Raw genomic sequence first — 20,769 nt, 5'->3', positions numbered from 1 at the left:
GACAACCTCCCCTCCACGGGATGTTGAGTTGGGCAGCGAGAGTAACAATTGTTAAACTTGCAGAACGGAGAGTGTGCTTTCCTTTACCTTCTTTTCCACCTTTCCTTACAGCCCCAAACCCACCATCTATCCGAGAGGAACTCTGTACTGCCTCCCATGACACCATTACAGTCCACTGGATCTCGGATGATGAGTTCAGCATCAGCTCCTATGAGCTTCAGTACACCATATTCACTGGCCAGGCTAACTTCATCAGTAAGTCATGGTGTAGTTGGGGCCTGTGGCCAGAGATAAGGAAATGTAAGGAAGCAGTAAGCTGCTCAAGATTGGCCGGGGCGCCACGAGGCAAGTGTTTGTAAGACATGTTAGGTTGTTTAGCATAGTATTTCATAGACAGTGCAAACTCCCCCAGGGCATTGCAAAGACCTTATGGATGGGTGACTAGCAAGTTGTGTATTTCCTTGCTGGGCAGTCACTGGGGCCGCTCCCATTTGTTTATGTACTCCTTAGCCTTTCCTCAGTTAATTCATGTCACTCCACTCTCTCTGAGAGTCAGAACACAGCTCAGAATTCATTCCTGGGTAGCTAAGCCACCATCATTGCTGATCCTCTGTGTGTGAACATCTCTCTCCTTGACTCTTCTTCCACTTCATTATCATGGTAAAATATGCTATGTTCAAAGATTACTACTTCCTTTAGCACACCAATTTGTATCAGCGACTATAGTGACAAGCCTCCTGCATCTGTCACTGTACCCCTTGTCCCTTTCCTCCAAGAATTACACCAAATACAAAAATGTGTCAGTGGGCCATAAGATGAAAGATGGTCAAAAAGCAGTCATTCGGCTCCCACGTTATGGTTTCTCCTCCTGATGAATTGGAACAAGACACAGCAGAGTAGACCCCTGATGCATTGATTGCCAGACTGGAGGGGTCCAGCTGCAAGTTCCCCTCCATGCGCTGGGGAGAACTGGAAAGCAGAATTAAAACTAGATTCTAGGCTGGAATGGATTCCTACCCTGAGGTTGCATCCATACAGCTGCAAATAAGTATTTTCTTTGACCTCTGTGCTTGTGCTTCTGTGTCTGACTTCACAGGCCCATGAGAGGAATTTTCCCAACGAAACCCTCCCAATAGGCTTCCCTTTTTGGTTCTGTAACGATTCTGGGCCACATGCTGGGGTGGGGAGGTCAAAGGACACTGGGGGTCACATTTCTAAAAACACTTGCCTCGTGCAGCTCCAACCTAAGCCACTTGGCTTGGGTAGCTGTATTCCTAGGTATTTTTTCCAGGTGGTGGAGTCATAGACTCTAAGGCCTCCATGACATGCTTTTCTGCACTTGTCTCTCCTGCTCTGGAAAGGCTTACAGCCAGCAGCTGTGCTCCTCCTTCCTGAGATGGGGAGAGCAGTGGTCTCCTGGGAGTTGAGAAATAAGTTCAAGAAGTAACAAAGATCTAAAGGCTGTCCTCCCTATTTTCAAAGATATATCGTCCTCCGTAAAGAAGAGCTTAATGGATAATTCTTAATAATAACAGGATCATAGCACCTTAGAATTGGAAGGAACCTTAGAAGTCATTTAAGCTAATCTTCCATTCTACCAGACACCCAGTAGATGATTGTCCTTAGAACTGGAAGGAACCTTAGAAGTCATTTAAGCTAATCTTCTTCCATTCTACCAGACGCCCAGTAGATGATTGTCCTGTCTCTACTGGAACATTTCCAGTGATGAGTAGCTCACTTCTAACAAAATAACTCATTCAGTTGTGCAGCTATGAATAATTGTCAGTGCGTCCCTATAAAAGGCCTAACTCTCCCTCCTAGTAACTAATAATGACAATAACAATGTGTACGTGCGTTATGCTTTGTCATTTACAAACACTCCCACTGAGTCCTCATGAAGTCTTCCTTAGCCATATGAAATAGTTGATATTAATTCTGTTTTGTAGATGAAGAAGCTGAAGTTCAAGATAAATGAGTTGCTCAAGGTCACAGAGCTACAAACCGATGGAGTCAGGATTTGAACCCGAGCCTGTCAGGCTTCAAGCTTAATGTTTTCTTGAATGAAACCCATAGCTACCAATTTGTCCTAATCCTGCCCTTTTATGACTCGCTAGTAAACCTAATCCATCTCACATTACAGGTCTTCAGACCATTTTACGTAGCTCTCATATATGTCCCTTCTAAATTTTCTCTTTTCCAGGCTAAATATCCTCAGGTCTTTGACTTGCTCCTCATGTGACCTGGTTTCAGACGCTTTACCATCATGGTATCCTTTTCAGGAACACACTCAGTTTGTCAGAAATTTTGCTGTCAAAAAAGTGAAAACAGTACTCCAAAAGTGGTCTGACCACCACGGAGGGTAGCTGGATTATTTGTCTTGTACATTAGCTGATGTCCCCCACCCCAAGCCTTTTTATTCCTGTAGTCACATTGCCTGTGTTGACTATTGAGCATGTAGTCCGTTGAAATCCCTAGGTGTTTCAAAATCCTGTTCCTATACAGTTGATTGTCTAAACTGAAATACAACACCTTGAGTTCATCCCTATTACGTCTGGTTAGCTGTGACTCCACATTTGAACTTGCCAAAATCCTTTTAAATCTAGTTTCTGCCTTCCCAGCCTGCCTTCTATGTCTTCTTCCAATCATAAATAGTAAAGTGGAATATGGCAGGGACAAGGGCAGAGAGGCCCTGAGCAAAATTTTGTCTGGTAACAGGCAGATAAGATGAAACTATTTTTACTGGGTATATGAATATGAATATTTATGAAAATTCAAGGTCTCAGTCCTATCTGTTGGTCTGGCCTATCATTATTCTGCCACTGTTGATTGAACTTGAACTCTGAGAGCTGCTTTTCCCTTGAGGTTTTTTCCACATTTTCTCTTTTCTTAAACTACTTTATTGAGATATAATTGACATACAAAAAGTTGTCCATCAACAGATCAATGGATAAAGAAAATGTGGTATATCCATACAATAAAATATAATTCAGCCCTAAAAAAGAAGGAAATTCTGCCATGTGTGACAACATGGGTGAACCCGGAGGGCACTGTGCTAAGTGAAATAAGCCAGACACAGAAGGACAAATACTACATGATACCATTTATATGAGGAATCTTAAAATAGTCCAACTTCACATTTTCTTTAACCAGAAATTTCTTCCTTGTTGCTTAGTATTTTGTCTGGAGACATAGTCCCCTTATCTTTTTTTCAGCTTTCTCCCTTCATCTCTTAACTATCTCCCCACATCATCTAAGATTTGGAATGGTCACAAGCCAATGATGTTTCAGATGATTCTGTTAGCTGAATCCAAACAGATACTTGTTTACCTGACTGTCTTCCCCCATTACTGTATATCTTTCCTCCATTTCAGTTCTGTGATTTGCATTATGAGAGCACTGACTATATTCTGTTTGGCCAGGCAGTCTCTAACATATTGCCACAAAGATAAAACTTTGATTTCCTCTCCTTTTCATTTCCATGCAAATGTTCTCCACCACACACTTATACTCAGCTTCATGGATTTCCATATTGTGGTATTTCCCTTTGGAACAAGGTGTATATTTCCATTACCATAATTCAGTCATAAACCCCATCTCACCACGTCTCCGTGATACCCAGAGAATCCTATATTTACCTTTTTAAAATGTAGAACTGGAAAAATTGTAAGAGTATCACAAAGAATGCCCATATGCTCTTTGCCCAGATTCATCCACTTGTCAACACGTTGTCTCATTTCCTTTATCATTTTCTAGCATTCCCTGTCTCTCTCTATTTATTTCTGAACCATTTGAGAGTAAATTGCATGCATCATGACCTTTTACCCCTAAATTATTCAGTGTTAAGTTTTCTAAGATAAGGAAACTCATACATAACCACAGTACAGTTATCAACTTTAAGAGATTTGATACAGTACTTTTTCTGATCCATTATTCACATTCCAATTGACAGTTGACCCAATAATATCCTTTATAATGTGAAGGATTCAATATTGTCCTTTAGAGTCAAGGATTGGGTGTTGCATTTAATTGTCTTATCTGTAGCCTCCTTTATTTTTTTTTAATTTATTAAAACATTTTTTTAAGTTTATTTATTTTAGAGAGAGAGAGAGACAAAGGGCACTACTGGGGGAGGGGAAGAGAGAGAGGGAGACAGGATCTGAAGCACGCTCCAGGCTCTGAGCTGTCAGTGCGGAGCCCAATGCAGGGTTCGAACCCACGAACTATGAGATCATGACCTGAGCCGAAATCAGATGCTTAACTGACTGAGCCACCCAGACACCTTTAAACTTTATTTTTAAGTAATCTCCACACTCAACGTGGGGCTCAAACTTACAACCCTGAGATCAAGACTCACATGCTCCACCATTTGAGCCAGTCGGGTGCCCCCTCTGTAGCCTCCTTTAATCTGGAACACTTACTTTGTCAGCCTTTCTTTGTCTTTAACGACACTGAGAGACTTTCTTAAAATGTCCTTTTGTTTCTTTATTATGCTATCCCTTATTTGGGGTTTATCTGAAATTTCCTCATGATATATATTCAGACTCTGCATTCATGGCTGGAATTCTACAAGGGACATCTGTCCTCCTTAGGACATCGCATCTGGAGGCACATAATGTCCACTTGCCCTTCGTTGGTGATGCTAATTTTGTTCAGCGGGTCAAGGGTGTTGCCAGATTTCTTCTCCCTGTAGTTACTATTTACCTTTTGCGACCAATAAGCAATCTGCATGGTGATAACTTTGAAACAATGAAAATATCCTGCTTCCTCGTCAAAACCATCTCACCCCCACTCTTATTTTAGCACCAATCAAAAATCCTTGCCTGATCCAGTCTTTGCTCTGATGATTACAAAATGATAATTTTCCAAAGGAAGATCCCCTCCCACATTTACAAGTTGACCCTCTACATTCTACTGTAAACCAAAGCCCTACCCTCTGTTTATGTACTTAGCAGTATGGCCTCGTAAATTCTCTTTTCAATGGTTTGTAATTCTTAACTGCCCTTGCTTATTTTGATGCTCACGTTGTCCAGGTTTAACCAGTAAGGCTTTGAAGCTGACTCCTGGGTTCTTATAGTCTCCCATAATTTTCTTGAATACTTCTTTATTTTCCAGCATAACAAAAGATCCTAAGGTCGTTTTGACCTTATCCTGCCCCAGCCTTGAAATCAGCCATTTCTCCAAGGAACCTTGGTTACTTTTATTTGGTGAATGTAATTAGAGAATAAGATCTGGATACTAGAAATACACATATATGCCCATGCACTATACATATGCACACACATAATATACATACTTAACATCCGTGCACATATGGATGCCCACACACACATATAGAAATCATGAGTTCATACCAATGCCTCTAATTCCAACCCATGTCCACACATTCTTTGTTGCCTTCCCCCATTCGATATTTGTACATTCCTACTTCCACAATGAGAACCTTGGCTCCCACCATCAACACATGTACTCGTTTGCTTTATCCCATAACAGATCTAACAGTTCCAGAAGGGCTTTGCCCATGCCACTACAAAAACAAACAATAGTTCAGGATTTGTTTTCAGTTCTCCCCCTGCCCCCATGCATTTGGTATGGCTGTTTTTCATTTGAAATGCAGTTGGGTTCATTTGCTTCAGTTTGCCTTTGGTCTAGGTCCCTGCTCTTCCCATTCATATTGATTTAATTTTAATTTTCTGAATTTGTGAAACAGCAGTGTGTTTCCAAAAGGGATACCGATACAAAAAAGTGTATTCAAAGAAGTGTCATTATTGGGGCCCCTGGGTGGCTCAGTCAGTTGAGTGTATTGACTTCGGCTCAGGTCGTGATCTCACAGTTTGTGGGTTCGAGCCCCACATCAGGCTCTGTGCTGACAGCTCAGAGCGTGGAGCCTGCTTAGAGTTCTGTGTCTCCCTCTCTTTCTGCCCTTCCCCTGTTCACGCTCTCTCTTTCTCTCTCTCTCTCTCTCAAAAATAAACATTAAAAAAAAGAAGCGTCATTCTCACTCCTATCTTTTTAATTCCATGCCTTCCCCCCATCCCTTGTAGGTAACCAACTACAATATTTTCTGGTTTTTCCTTCCTATTGTTATTGGTGTTTTGTAAACAAGCAGATATACGTATGCTCCCTTATTTGCCTTTTGTTCTTGCAAAAAAAAGTGTACACTATATATGCATGCTCTTTGGCAATTTGCTTTTTTTCTGATTAACAGTAAACCCTGGAAATCACTCAGTATCAGTTAACAGAGATCTTCTTCATTCTTTTTTAAATCTTATTTATTTATTTTGAGAGAGAGAGAGCCCAAGGGAGGGGCAGGGAGAGAAGGAGAGAGAGAATCCAATCAGGCTCCACGCTGTCAGCATGGGGCCCAACGTGAGGCTCGATCTTACAAACCGTGGGATCATGACATGAGCTGAAATCAAGACTCAGATGCTTAAGTGACTGAGCCACCCAGGCATCCCACTCTTCATACTTCCTTCATAGCTACATAGTACTTCATCGTGAAGTTTGGTTTTTGTTTTGTATTGTTATAAGTATACCTGAAAGACCATTTATTTCCCTTTTTGAATTAAACTCTAGTGTGCAGTCTATGATTCATACTGTGAATCGGCACATAGCTAACCAAGCCCTCAAACATTATTCCTGGCCCTTATCCTTATTGTCTTTTCATGAGCATAGCTGAGCGTCTTCACCAGTTATTCTTTTTCTAGCATATCTGTTTGCCCTCCATTCTTCTTTTTCTAGTTTTATTTTAGACTTTTTCAACCTTCCACCAAATTAGTTATAAAACCCTCATGATCAGATCTCTTTCAAACCACTCACAATTACTTTTCATTTTCAACGTCACTAAATCCTTCACTAGGGCTGCATAGAAGTGACTACATTCACTGTTCATTTTCCTTGCCCATTCCTTTCCACGCTTTGTTAGAATTGTGGTTAAAAAGCACTAAACTGATTAAAAGGCAGGTAACAGAAGAAAGAAGCCTAGATAATTCTCAAACAAGAACGTCAACCCCTCTCTTACTAACAGTTAGCCAAGTATGTGTTTTTAATTATGTGCATTTTTCTCAGTTTAAGTCAACGTTTATGGTCTACAGAGTTTCAAAATCAGAAACCTAGATCTCAGCTTGGGAGGGAAGAAGGTTCCAGGCAACCTTGTGTTCCTGGACCCCCCAACTTCGAATGAATTTTGGAACCAGGAAGGAGCAAAAGACGGATGGTGCCAAGTGGGGAGACGGCAATTTTGCTTTGGTTATCATGCCACCCCCTCAGCTTCCCTATGATACCTCGGAGCCCAGTTAGATTGAGAAGTAAGGGTAAGGATGGGGAGAGTGAGATGAGCCATAAGTCCTGAAAACTTCACTACCTTGCAGAGACCAAGGAACACTGCTGCCTACCCCATGCGTTGTGAGCGGAGAGAACACTGGCCTAGGGTTAAAGAGACCAGGGTTATACTCTCAGCACCATTACCATGTGTCTGTGGCCTTGGGCAAGTCACCTTTCTTCTCTCAATCTTAGCTTCCCCTTTGTAAAAGGACAGAACCATGGCATGTAGGTGTCCTTTTGGCTCTGAGATTCCGTGTTCCACACTCTGCATGGGACTGCCCCACCCACATGAGGCTAGACTCAGCTCTCAGGGGATTGGACCTTTGACGTAAAGATCCGGAGACTCCATAAAAGTGGTGATTCTGTGCTTTTTTTTTTTTTTTTTTGTATAGTGGCCTTTCCTATATTATTGTGCTGAAAATTGATGCAACCTAACCCTAACTAGTGGTGACATTCAATTGCCAGAGGCAAGGAGCCTGGCATAAGCCTAGCTCCGTGGGAGAAAGGAAACAGAAGATGTTTATCTCACTCTGTCTCCTGGGACTCAAAAGAAAATGAAATGAAATTAACCTTTTCTTTGATGGTCATGGGGGCTTTTGATGAAATTTTCAGTGTGCTTCTCTCATCCTGTCTCTACTACCTGCCAGTTAATGTCCTTGTCTTTCCCTACCTTATAGGCTTGTATAATTCAGTGGATAGCTGGATGATTGTGCCCAACATTAAACAGAACCACTACACAGTGCATGGACTTCAGAGCGGGACACGCTACATCTTCATCGTTAAAGCCATAAACCAAGCAGGCAGCCGGAACAGTGAACCTACCCGACTAAAAACAAATAGTATGTTATGGTGATCCCAAAAGGAGAGATCCATTTTCCCCTTCATGCCAGGGAGTACATCTAGCCTGAGCAGGCACCCACAGCAGTGCCAGAGAGCAGAGGCACTGGGTAGAGGAGCTTTACCGTTTTAGTTGATGCTTTGGCCATGAGGTCTGTTGGTGCCCCTGGGAGATACGTGACCACAAAGATATATACAAAATATATGTAGTAGTAGCTGGTGTTTGGGAAAGATGTTAGCCAAGATTTTTTCCTCTACACCCCATCCCATGGGTGCGGAACAGTTGTGTCAAACAGTCCTGATTTGCAATGATCTGGTGGAATCCTTTTGTAGGGAAGCCATACGTCTTAGGAATGTTTCTGGCTGCAGAAGACTGAAAACCCAACTATCTTAGCTTAACACATAGTATATTTTTCTCTTTCTCACATAGCAAGAAGCTTGAACGTAGGCAGTTCGGGGCTAGTGTGGTAGCTCATTCTGTAATGTTCTGACAGACCCAAGCTCCTTCTCCCTTTGTGTACTGGCTTATTGTCACATGGTCACAGTATGGCCATTGCAACCTCCAGATGTCATATTTCCTTTTATGAGAGGAAGACAGGCACTTTTCAGAAGTGTCCCCAAGCCTGTCTGACCTCTGTTTCCCTCTACTTCCACCTTATTAGCCACCTCTAGCAGCAAGAGAGGGTAGGAGCTTGAATATTTAGCTTTTTGGGCTGCTGTAAGTGAAAGTGGGTCGAAGAGAAAAAGTAGGGAATGGGTGTTGTGTTCACCAGCAGTGTCCGCTGCAGACTCATGTTGTATAATACAGCTTCTAGTTGGCTTCTAGTAACTTGTTTTGTCATATGGTTATCAGGAATCCTCTGTTGCAAGTGACTCTACACGACAAATGATTTCTCTTGACCGTTGATGATGATGCAACAACAGTCACTCTACCAAAGTCACCTAATCACATGTTATTTATATCCCAATTGTAAGAGGGTAAAAAGATGGTCATTACTGGGTTTGTTTTCTTTTTTCGTTTTGTCAGCAACCAGCAATTACCTCATCAGTTCCCCTTACTTTGCCTCACCCACTGAAATCAAGCAGAGTACAGAACACATTTGAGAACATGAGACCCTTTTAATTTGATAACATATCAAGTGGGGATCAGTTTATTCCTATTTTATTGAAAAGGGTGGCTTCAGGCCTACTTCCTTAATATAATCCAAATAGCTCTAACTTGCACTGGTCCACCAATGAGCATCATATCAAGAATCTCCTGGTAGCGATAGTCCTGAAGGACAAAGATGGAATTCTTAAGTATTTTCTCATGCATTTTTTTCTACTTTTTTCAGGCCAACCCTTTAAACTAGATCCCAAAATGACTCACAAGAAGTTGAAGATCTCCAATGATGGGCTGCAGATGGAGAAAGATGAAAGCTCTCTGAAGAAGAGCCATACCCCAGAGAGGTTTAGTGGCACAGGGTGCTATGGGGCAGCAGGAAATATATTCATTGACAGTGGCTGCCACTACTGGGAGGTGGTCATGGGGTCCTCAACATGGTGAGTGGATCCCACTTAATTTCTCTTCTCCTTTCTCCCACCGTTAGGTTCCTGGGAGATTCAGTTCCATAGCACAAACATAGTACCAGTAAGTCAGAGTTAAAAGGCATGTGATGAAAACCAGTCCTAGAAAAACTGGCCAGCTTTTAAAAAAATAATGGGAAATATACTGGGTTTAGAGTTGGAAATTACTACAACACTCTAATTTCTGACTCTGTAAAGCTCCAGTGCTATCGACATTATGGATCTAAATGTAAACTATTTAGTAAAGGAAGAAGCATGTATTAGTTTCTTGCGTATCCCATATGGTGTCTAGCCTAACTCAGATCATTAACAAATGTTTATTTCTTTTCTCCTTTCCACTGTCTCACAGGTATGCAATTGGCATTGCCTACAAATCCGCTCCCAAGAATGAATGGATTGGCAAGAATGCCTCCTCATGGGTCTTCTCTCGATGCAATAGTAACTTTGTAGTGAGACATAACAACAAAGAAATGCTGGTGGATGTGCCCCCACAGTTGAAGCGTCTCGGTGTCCTTCTGGATTATGACAACAACATGCTGTCTTTCTATGACCCAGCTAACTCTCTCCATCTTCATACTTTTGATGTGACCTTCATTCTTCCAGTTTGTCCAACATTCACAATCTGGAACAAATCCTTAATGATCCTGTCTGGCTTGCCTGCCCCAGATTTTATTGATTACCCTGAGCGGCAGGAATGCAACTGCAGGCCTCAAGAATCCCCTTATGTTTCTGGGATGAAAGCTTGCCATTAAGTTTCAAGAGAGCGTAGAATTCACTGGCTCTCCAGTTCAGCAGTCTTCCCTTCCTAAACCTCAGTTAGTGTCCAATATACAAGATACAAAATAAAGTTCATCCGAAGCATCCAGAATAACTAGGTATTATAGATTTAATTTTCGTGCACTAAAGCTTGTATCTGAATTAATGTATTTAGTTTCTCCGAGCAAATTTTCCAAGTAGTCTGGGGTCAAGCCATTGGAGAAATCTGGAGAACACCTCTCATCACTGGAGAATTCAAAATTCCCCGTGATTTAGCAATCTAAATGATACTGGAAGGAATTAGGACAATTCTAAGTCAATAAAGTAGAAAGATGCTCTGAACAAGGGGCTAGCGGCCAGGAAAGGTGTGTGTGGGGTGTCAGCCTCTCTAGTACTGGCCAATTTGGCCAAGTAGAATTTTGAAGGATCAGATGATCACGTATTATATGTAGTTTTTTATAAAAACCTACGATCAAGGATTGATTGTAAAGTAAAAACACAAATGTGTATATATAATTATAAAATGAATATATAATACATATTTATTCATTTTATATATATTATATATACATAATAATTTTTTTTGATTTGCTCATTTGAGTGAGAAATATACTGGAAGGGAAAAGAAATTATATTGTCCATTTTTGTCCCCTAAAGGGAACATCAAAATCAGGCAACATTCTCCCCCCGCTCCCTGCATTCATCCCTCCCATTCTCCCTCGTGTCACACACACATGCAATAATGACATAGATGGTGGGAAGAGCTCAAAACTTGAGTAGGAGAGATTAGGGGACAAGATTGCATGAGAGCCACTAGCGCTGGATAGAACATTGATCCAAGTACAAGCATTACGTGTAGCGCAGTTTCACTGAGGCTACCTAATGGAGGAGGGCTATCTGAACTGTTAAAAATTCTTCACAGAATATTCAAAGAAATACAGTTTTATTACTCTCAAGTACATACACTTACTAGAATTAGGCTAAAAAAAAAAAGAGTTGCATAATAATGGATGTTCTTTAGGAACTTTATTTACTTAATCCTTGAGAGTGGAGTGTTCTAGCTGCAACAACTATTTGCATATAAATGCAATTGTATTTTCTGATAAAACACTTCCTGAGTGCTTCAGAATGCCTGCCAACAGTCTGTTTTCTTAAACAGGTTAAATACTCATTCCTCTTGCAATCTTGTTTACACTATTCATCTGCTTAGCCAACCCTTCATGGCAAATGCAGTTTGTCATCACTGTCATTGAGGGGCAGCAAGTTTTATGGTCTGTGCTTTTGTCACTTTCACTGCAGGGATTGGGGATGTCAGAACCAGAGCTTTCTCCTTCCCAGGAGAAAGGAGTCTCCAGGCTTCAAGGAGTCTACTTCTTGGGAGCTGTGAAAAGACTACTTTTGTACAAAGTGGTAGCTGTAACAAGCCACCAGATTGGAGCCTTGAAACAATGCCAAAACTTCACCCCTCTTCCTTTCCACCGCCTTGGTGGACGTTCATTCATTAATTCATTCAACAAACTACTACATGCTGGGTACCGCTCTGCTGCCGATATATTGATAAAACACAGTCCCTTGCTGTCAAATGCCTTACTATTCTGTAGGAGAGACGAAGAATCTATGTAAACCCCTTAAATAACAGCTTTGTATTGTTTGTTCACCTAACATGGAAAGCAAGACTGATGCAGGTACAGATGGCAGGCTCAAACTTACGTATCTGGTAGCAAAGCCCGCTTTTTTGGTTTAAAAATCCGTATGTAATCTCTGTTGATTAGGAAGTGAGCAACCTCAGTAAGATCCAACAGTGCTGGGAAATAGCACTTTGGACTAAATAATCCTAGTTCTTCTGCCATTTACTAGCGGTGGGACCTAGGGTAAGTTACTTCGCTTCTCTGAGCCTCTGTTTCCTCTTCCATAAAATAATACCTACCTCACAAGGCTGTTGCAAAGATTTAAAAAGATAGCACATGTAAACTGCCTAGCACAGCACCTGGCATTTAGTGAAGCGCACAACAAATATTAACCTCCTCTTCCCAGCCCCAGCCCCAATACAGTGTAGCGGTGCTTTACAATGTATGCCTTTCATTTCTAAGTTACTCTGGTCTCTCCTCTAGGGCTTATCCCCCAGTTTTTAAACACAAGTGGTTCCCCACTCCCCTTCCTAAAACCTCTCACTGGCTCCCATATTATTCAGTCGAAGGTCCCATTTACAATTGGTTTGGCTTTTCAAGTGCCTGTTGGCTTTCCTAGCTTCACCTTTTGCCATTTCCCTCCTTACATTTGTTACTCTGGACAAGGTCAACGACTCACGTGGGTTGTTCTCTGGGTCTGGGATGGAGACATTAACAGTTTTGATGCCCAGAGTAAACAGGAATTGTTCTTAAATTAAGGGAAAAGTGTGAAGATGGTATAAATGCAGAACACTCCACCTCCGCCCCAACCAATTTACTTTACCTGATCCTTGGGTCTCCCAAGCTACTCCCCCTTTTTTTTTTTTTTGTGCCCTTTAGGTTTTAGTGGCCTGGGACAAACCTTGAATTTTCCCACCTTACTTTTGACCCTAGCCTAGACTACCTTTCCCCACCCGACTCCCTCAGCCAGATTAACTCCTAACGCCCTGGCCTGGGGCATGTTCTTTTCTGAGCTCCCAAGGCACCCTGAGTGTTCCTCCCTTCTCAGCAATAATCACGCTGTGTAGCAGTGTTTTTTTCAAAATGTGGTCCTCAGACCACCTGTTAGAGTCATCTCTGGTGTTTGTTAAAACAGTTGATTCCTAGGCCCCCACTCCTCATCTACTTAGAATATCTGGGCGCATAAGTGGAATTTTACATTTTCAACAAGTTCCCAGGTGATTCTGATGCACACAAAAGTCTAATGTATAACGATCATCTTCCCTACTAGACTGTGAATACCTTGAGGGCAGGGACTGTGTCTTTTGTTGTTGTTGTATTTTTAATACTTGGCATGGTGTGTGCAACAGACTAACTGCCTGACCAATGTTTATTGAATGAATGTATGAACGAACGGATGAATTATCAACAGTTTCCCTGTTGTACTCTGATATCCATACTGGTGTTTGTTACTTCCTGGGCAGAAAAGCTTGGTTACTTCTCCATTTGGGCTATACTGGTATTATTTTGCAAATGTCCCGGGACTCATGCATATAAATGTCTTTTGCCTGGAAAGCCCTTTGGATGTTAACTTGGGGAATTGTCTAGAGCATGTGGCACCATTCTTTGCAATAACTTTTCAATCTTTTTGAACTTCATTCTTTGAAGATGGATTTAAGTTTTGGTTATAGCCCCAAATCACTCAGAGCTTAGCCTACTGAATAATGTTGGAAATTAAACTGGGTTTGAGGTAAGCAATGAAGTTTCTGAGCCAAATAACAGAAAGTACTCTTCAAGAAACAACATGGTGGTAAAGTACTCAGTGGGGGTATGGTAGGTCCCAGATACTTCAAGGCTTTCCTAGGTAACGGCAATGCCAGGGACCTTTAGAGAAGTCATTGACTACCTCTAGCTGAACCCAGTTGGACAAAAGGAATAGCACCTGTATTTAACATCTTCAAGGAAGGTGACATCTTCAGTTTTTCATTGTTGTTGCCCTACTCAACCTATTCTCCTACAATCCTTTCTGCTAGCAAATTATTCTTTCTGTCTGCAATTTATGCTTGTTTCCACTTTTTATATTGTCTTATTGAAGAAAGCACAAAAATAATCAAAATAAAGTTAAACCTGTTTTGAGAATATGAAAGAAATTTTAATGCCACATTGGAGTTGTGACTACTTGTAAGTAAGGATTCCTGCATCTGTATGTGTTTTTATCATGTAATCCCATTGTGTAACTTTGGATGCAATGAAATTCAGATTTCAGCAAAATCACTTATATGTTCTTTTCAGCTAAAAACACCCTAGGTGAATTTTCTAAGCTTCCATGGTTTACATATTTATATATGACTACCTGAACAGAGCAATCCATGGATGGACTTTTTGATAAGCTCAAATATTTGATACCCTTTCCTCTACAGAATGGAGAATGTGAGGCTGGCGGATAAAACCATTCCCATGCTTATTTCAATCCCTGAAGCCAATTGCAGCCTCAGAGCCATTGGCTGTATTTGGCCGTGTATTATAGGTTGGCCAGGTTGACTGCCATCAGGTCAGGTAAAACTGACTTTTACGGTCTGGTCGGCCATCTTCAGACATATAATCTGTTGTTGTTGGCTAGAATATTTATTAGACTAATGTCAGACTATTTTTTATCAAATATTTTATCCCAGGCTTGTTTGTACTGGGACCTCTGGACCAATAGTGTCTCTCCTAGCAAAATCTGAGCATCTGCAGATTATTACACAGCCTCATCCCTCTAAAATATCCCAGCCCATCCAAAATGCTATATTATGAATTAAATAAATATATATGTATTCATGAGTTCTTGATTGTCTCTCACTGGAGTTTAAATGGGGGGGGGGGGACATTGAAAGGAAGATGGCCATGAGTTACCAGAATTGTCTAAATGGCTTGGGGGAAATCAATTATCATATAATAGGTAGAGATTTGGGCAGAGAAGACCCAGGGGGGTCTAGAAATTGAGATTCAGTCATGCAGACTGGTTTTAGGAGCAGGTAACGGTCGGGAAGACTAAAGAAATGAAGGTCTAAGAGCCAAGGAGACATGCACACTAAGTTTCAGGGATTGAAGCAGAAGGTGGGAATTAAGGGAGAATAAAGAAAATCCCAGTGCTGGAACCTATTGGTTAAGGTCCAAGTAGGGTCAGAAGTAACCTGAAACAGGTTGTCAGACCACGGGCCTATAGAAACTATGGCCCCAAAGCAAGAAGATTAAAATACAAAAGAGACACGAATTTGGAATATTGGGTTTAGTGGTCTTACTGGAGAGCAGTCTAGGTGAAGGCCAAATATGGGCTGTTACCCACAGCTAAGATTGCATATGTTTTTGGGGGCTGTGAAGTTTGGAAAAGTCTGGCTCTGTTTTACATGTTAGGCCAGAGAAGCTATGGAGCGCTTTATGTTCTACCTAGGATTCGGGTTGGTCCTGGAGTTCCAGTGACACTGAGCCTGCAGGTGGGGTGAGGTGGTCTGTTATAAAGATTAGGAGTAACAGAGGCCACGTCGCTTGTTACATGGACGTTGGAAATGCATATAGCATAACGGCTAATGAGAATGACTTTCCTCCACTGTGAATTTCCAGGGGTGGAGGATCAAGGTGGCCTTCCTATAACTGTTGGACACAGTATAGAAATTCCAATTGTGGCTGGCCTGGACTGGTCATTCAAGAGGCATTCACTCTGTTCCCAGTATTCCTCTCATTTCTCTGGGGGCATACTAAGATGAAAGAGTATTCCTAACACTTATAATCTAGTGAGGTCCCCAGTTCAATCAGTCTTCCCAAATAGTTTTTAACCTAAAAATGCAAATTACTCATGGTAGCTCGGAAAGGAAAGCTTTACTGATGACACAGGGGTGAGAGTGGAAGCTCTTGCCGGACTTGTACATGAGACACACATAGTAAATGCTGATCAAATAGAAATAGAACCTGATAAGCAGAACGACAAGCAGGCCACCTTGTACACTGTGAAGTTTGTCTTCAGTGAAATTTACACCACCCTCTCAGGCACATAGCTCTGGTCCAGCATTCCCACAACTGCCTCTTTGTAACAGCCAATTTGCTCTGTAAGGCCAGTCTTCTTCAAAGGGAACAATTAGAATTAATAAAATTAGAATTTCATCAGTAGTGGGTTAGTGGAGTATGGGGAAAATTCACATCCTTTCCAGCTTCTCACTCTACATCTTCTTTCCCTCTCAGAAAATAAGAAAATGTTAACAAGAACCGTCTAGAGACAATGCATTTGTTGTCCAACTGGGGGGTGACAAGTTGGGGAGGGTTTGAAAGGGTCAGCCGGTGATGCTCTGGCAGGCTTGTAGGAGACATATTTGGGGCCAAACGGCATCTTTCAAATAATGGAATATAGATGCCAACTCTACTTCCTGTCGGGTTAGCCTCGTACACAGAACACAGGGGATCTGCTACTCCTCCAGCCAGACTGATGTCCCAGAAAGTGGTATTTGAGCTGGATTTCCTTTTGAGGTACAGTGACAGAAAAAAAGCCATTATGATCTACACATCTTTTTGTCCAGCTTAACTCTCTTGGTGATAAGGGAGGGTGTCGTGATGTGCCAGAAATGGGAAATTCACACCAAGCAGCTGGCGAGCACACAAATCCAAGGCCTGCCTGATTCAGCAGGTAGAGGTACAACGGATCGTTTGGCGATTCAAACAGTTTATCATTTATACAATGAAAGAAAGAGCAGTGAAAGGTTCCTGCTCGTAGTGGTTGTTGTCCCAAACACCAAAAACAGAAGGCACCGAAAAAGGGGCCAGAGGACTGCAACGATAGTTGTTGGACATCTCCTTGCTAAGAAGCCAGTTTTAGACTGCAGCTAAGTGGCTTTATAGTGTGCAGCTCTATTCTGAGAGGGATGAGTCAGGAAGACTCTTCTCTCATCAGATCCCAGGAGCTGGGAGGGGATGAAAAATTCTCTTGACAGCCTCCCAGGGGAGAGGGGGGATAAGGAGGCAGTGGGAGGTGAGCAGCAGTGAGGTTGAAGCAGTTCTTTGCGGGCCTCCCAACCTCTGGCATTCTGGGAATATCACAGGTGTTCTGCTAAGACTCAGATGGGCGATGTTTCAAGCCTTTGCCTGCGGGACCTATGTGGAGAGTGTGAGGCTGCCACAGTGGAGCTGTCCCCCCTCTCGCAGCTAGCTGAACACCCAGGTACCTTCCCTGGCGGGGAAGCAAAAGGAATAAAGTCAGGGTCTGTTGAGAAACTCTCCCTCCCTTCTCCTGACCTTCCATTCATGTCCTTTTATTCTCCTCTGCATCTTTGGGGTTGGGATGGGGTATGCGTAGAGATTAAAGGAATAACAGAACACAGAGAATTCAGATCCTGCAAAATTCAGTACCAAGGCCAGAGAATCCCCAAAGCCAAGTCCTTTGCTATCGCTGGCTCTTTGTTTTTCAACCATAAATCGAAATGTATGAGTAATTTCTTTGGTCCCTTTTAGGTCTAACACTATGCATTTCCACAAACACAAATTTACTGAATGCAGTGACAAGAGCCTAATCTGCATACCTACCCCAAGAATATTGGAACATCAGGGCAGATCATCAGGAACCCTATGACTAGAACAGAAAGGTGGATCACATTACTGATACTTTGGGACTTCCATCAGACTCCCTTTTGAGGGGACTATACTCCTCTTTACACACTTCTGTTCACTCAGAGCTCCCATGCCAATCTCTCCCACTTGCATTTGCCACCATTATTTTTGGGCTTTCCACTTCAGCCCTCTTCTCTTGATTTGTTCACTAACTGCACAAAATACAGATACCGCTCTAGCTAGTCAGGTCTCAGTTTCGAATTTCAGGTCAGCTGCCTGATAGATTTCCATGTGTCCATGTAGGAAATTGCCAAAGACATTCCATTTTATAAGGGCAGAACAGGTCATTTGATACAGAAGCCAACAGGGGTCCTATGTGCCGCCAATCACAGCCTTTCTTTCTCAAACTTCCACAAATACAATCCTTACATGGAAGAGAGAGGGTCTTGGCATTTGTCATGCAATTACTCACTTACGCATTTATTCAACAAATAATTTATTGATAGACTCTTTGTGTCAGGTGTTGGAGTTCAGTGATGACCATAACACATAGTCTCTGCCCTCATGAAACTCATAATCGAGAGGGGTGAAAGACCATCGACGAATGAACCTTTGTAACAGGAGCTATCACTGACTGCTTACAGTGCCCTTGACACTATTCTAAGCACTTGAAATGTAGTAACTAATTTAATCCTTCCAGCAACCCTAAAAGGTAAAGACTATTACTGGCTCCATAGAACATGAAAAGTTAATCCCTGTGCCCTTGCCCAGACCAGTAGATTCCATGGTGCCTGGTGAGCGGCTAACAAGGGTCTTGGCCTTAGCGGACTCTGGCACGGGGTAAAACGAGTTTAAAGCCCAGCACCTCAGAAATGATTCCGCCCAGTGGCTCCAGTATTTGGGGTTGACCAGGAAGGAGTCCTAGGACTGTGCCAGACACCCTCAAAACCGCCCCCACCAAAGTTTCCCCATTCTCTTCCTCCCCCCCCCCCGCCCCGACCCCTAACCCTCCCGTTTCCAGGCCAGCCCCTCCTTCTGAGCCGCCTCTTCTCTGACTCATATCCCCGTCCCCGCCCCAAAGACCTTGGCTCTCTCTCCGTATCCCTTCCCTCTGGCAGGAAATAGAGGAAGGGCCAACTGGCTTTGGGAACCAGGTGAGCGCTTTTCCCAGAAGATGAGAATGCCGCCCCCTCCCCCCCACATTTGGAGGGACTGGAAATCGGGGGCGTTCCTGCAGCACCTCTCCCCCCATCTGGAGGGACAGGAAATCCAAGGAGTTCCTGCAGCGCCCCTCCCCCGCCGCACATTCGGAGGGACAGGAAACCGAGGGAGTTCCTGCAGCCTGAGCGGCCGTCATTCCGGTCGTCTGAAGGCCCCGGTGGCCGAGCGCGGAAGGTGCCACACCCCGCCCGGTGTCTCTAGGGATGTGAGGAGGGAAGTGACGGCACAGTCAGGCTGGCCGGCGGGGCTATCGCGGGCTGAGAGGAGCTCGCTGGGGAGGGTGAGATGCTGGGCGGCGGTGTGGGGGGGGGGCGGCCCGCCCTGCCAGCCCGTTAGGAGCCCATGCTGGAAGAGGGAGATGCGCCCGGGTGGCGGGGCGTGCGGGGGTGCCTCTGCGGGGAGGCGCCTGCGTGTGGCCAAGAGTTGGCGTGGAGGGGCGTTGGGGAGACGCGCGCACGTCGCGACCTACAGGGCATGGCGTGGAGGTGAGCGTGGAGAATGGCAGCGCGTGCGCGGGGCGCGTGCGTGTGGGGTGCTTGCGTGTAGACGTGCGTCGGGGGGGAGGGGTGAACGGCAAGGACCGCTGACAGACGGCGGGGGTGGGAGAGACGCTGCGTGCGTGCCTGACTGAGGTAAAGATGTTGGAGAAGCTGGGGCTCACGCAGCCGAAAGTCAAGATTCTTTTAACTTTTAGTTTTTTAAGGCGGGGAGGGAGGGGAGACATGACCGCTTTGAAAATCGGGTAATACTATTGACCATCTTTTTAAAAAAGAAAGAAAGAAGGGCACCTGGGTGGCTCTGTCGATTAAGCATCCGACTTCAGCTCAGGTCATGATCTCACGGTTCGTGGGTTCGAGCCCCGCGTCGGGCTCTGTGCTGACTGCCAGCTCAGAGCCTGGAGCCTGTTTCAGATTCCCCCCCCCCCCCCCCGGCTCACACTGCCTCTCTCTCTCTCTCAAAAATAAATAAATTAAAAAGAAAGAAAGCAAGCACACGGTATGCATGTAGGCATAGAGGGCTTCTGGGCCAGCCGACGGCCATCCGTGGCCCTCAGATTATGGCTTCAAGCGGGGAGAAACCCCCAATTAAGTCACTTAAGGATTTGCCGTTCGGGTCTTTGGATTGAGTGAGAAGAGGAAAGGAACAGGTGACGGAGCAGCTGTTGTCTGCTCTCCCTGCGGGACCGACCCGGGCTCCGTGTGGCTTCGAGGCTGGGTTTGCTGTGCCTCTGGGACCCGGTGGCCCTCGGAGACAGGCGACAGGGCGGGATCTCCACCCCTTGCCATGAACGACTGCAGGAGGGGATCTCGTGACTGCCCCCTGAAGCCCAGGCGCGCGGGGCGATCTCAGTAGCCTCAAACCTGCTGCTGGCCAGTACCTTGCTAAAGTTGCTACGCAGGGATTGGGAGCGCGCCCTTGTCTGAGTCCCACCCGGGGTCTCCCCAGCCAGTGTGGAGTGTGGGAGGGTGACCCTCAAGTTGGTGTTTTGAGGGGAAAGTGACCGGAAGTAGGCCAGCGGGCTTGGGTTCCGATCCCATATTTGTCATGAACTAACTTTTGAGACCTGAAGCAATTGTCATCATCTTCCTGGGGTCACTTTCCTAACTTATAAAATGGGATAATAGGGGCGCCTGGGTGGCTTAGTCGGTTAAGCATCCGACTTTCGCTTAGGTCATGATCTCGCGGTTCGTGGGTTCGAGCCCCGCGTCGGGCTCTGTGCTGACTGCCAGCTCGGAGCCTGGAACCTGTTTCAGTCTGTGACTCCCTCTCTCTCTGACCCTCCCCTGCTCACGCTGTCTCTCTCTCTCTCTCTCTCTGTCCCCCAGAAATAAATAAAACATTAAAAAAAATAAAAAAAAATAAAATGGGATAGTAGCTCATGGGGTTG

The 20,769-nt window shown here is 44.0% G+C and overlaps 1 protein-coding gene across 1 annotated transcript in view; it reads left to right on the top strand.

Moving 5' to 3' along the window:
- The window catches only part of MID2 (midline 2), a 96,954-nt gene extending 86,246 nt beyond the window's left edge, over window positions 1-10,708 (top strand). Inside the window, exons 6-9 of the mRNA XM_039233498.1 lie at window positions 112-255; window positions 7,998-8,159; window positions 9,492-9,699; window positions 10,073-10,708. Of these exons, the coding sequence (XP_039089429.1) occupies window positions 112-255; window positions 7,998-8,159; window positions 9,492-9,699; window positions 10,073-10,475 (917 nt within the window). The 3' untranslated portion in view covers window positions 10,476-10,708. The remainder of the gene's footprint in view (window positions 1-111; window positions 256-7,997; window positions 8,160-9,491; window positions 9,700-10,072) is intronic.
- The last annotated feature ends 10,061 nt before the right edge of the window (window positions 10,709-20,769 follow it).

Source organism: Hyaena hyaena, unplaced genomic scaffold, assembly GCF_003009895.1.
Source record: "Hyaena hyaena isolate Hyena2069 unplaced genomic scaffold, ASM300989v1 scaffold_77, whole genome shotgun sequence".
In the NCBI taxonomy this organism is placed as follows: domain Eukaryota; kingdom Metazoa; phylum Chordata; class Mammalia; order Carnivora; family Hyaenidae; genus Hyaena; species Hyaena hyaena.
Note: the sequence above shows the minus strand (reverse complement) of the source record. Positions and strands in the feature narration are given on the sequence as shown.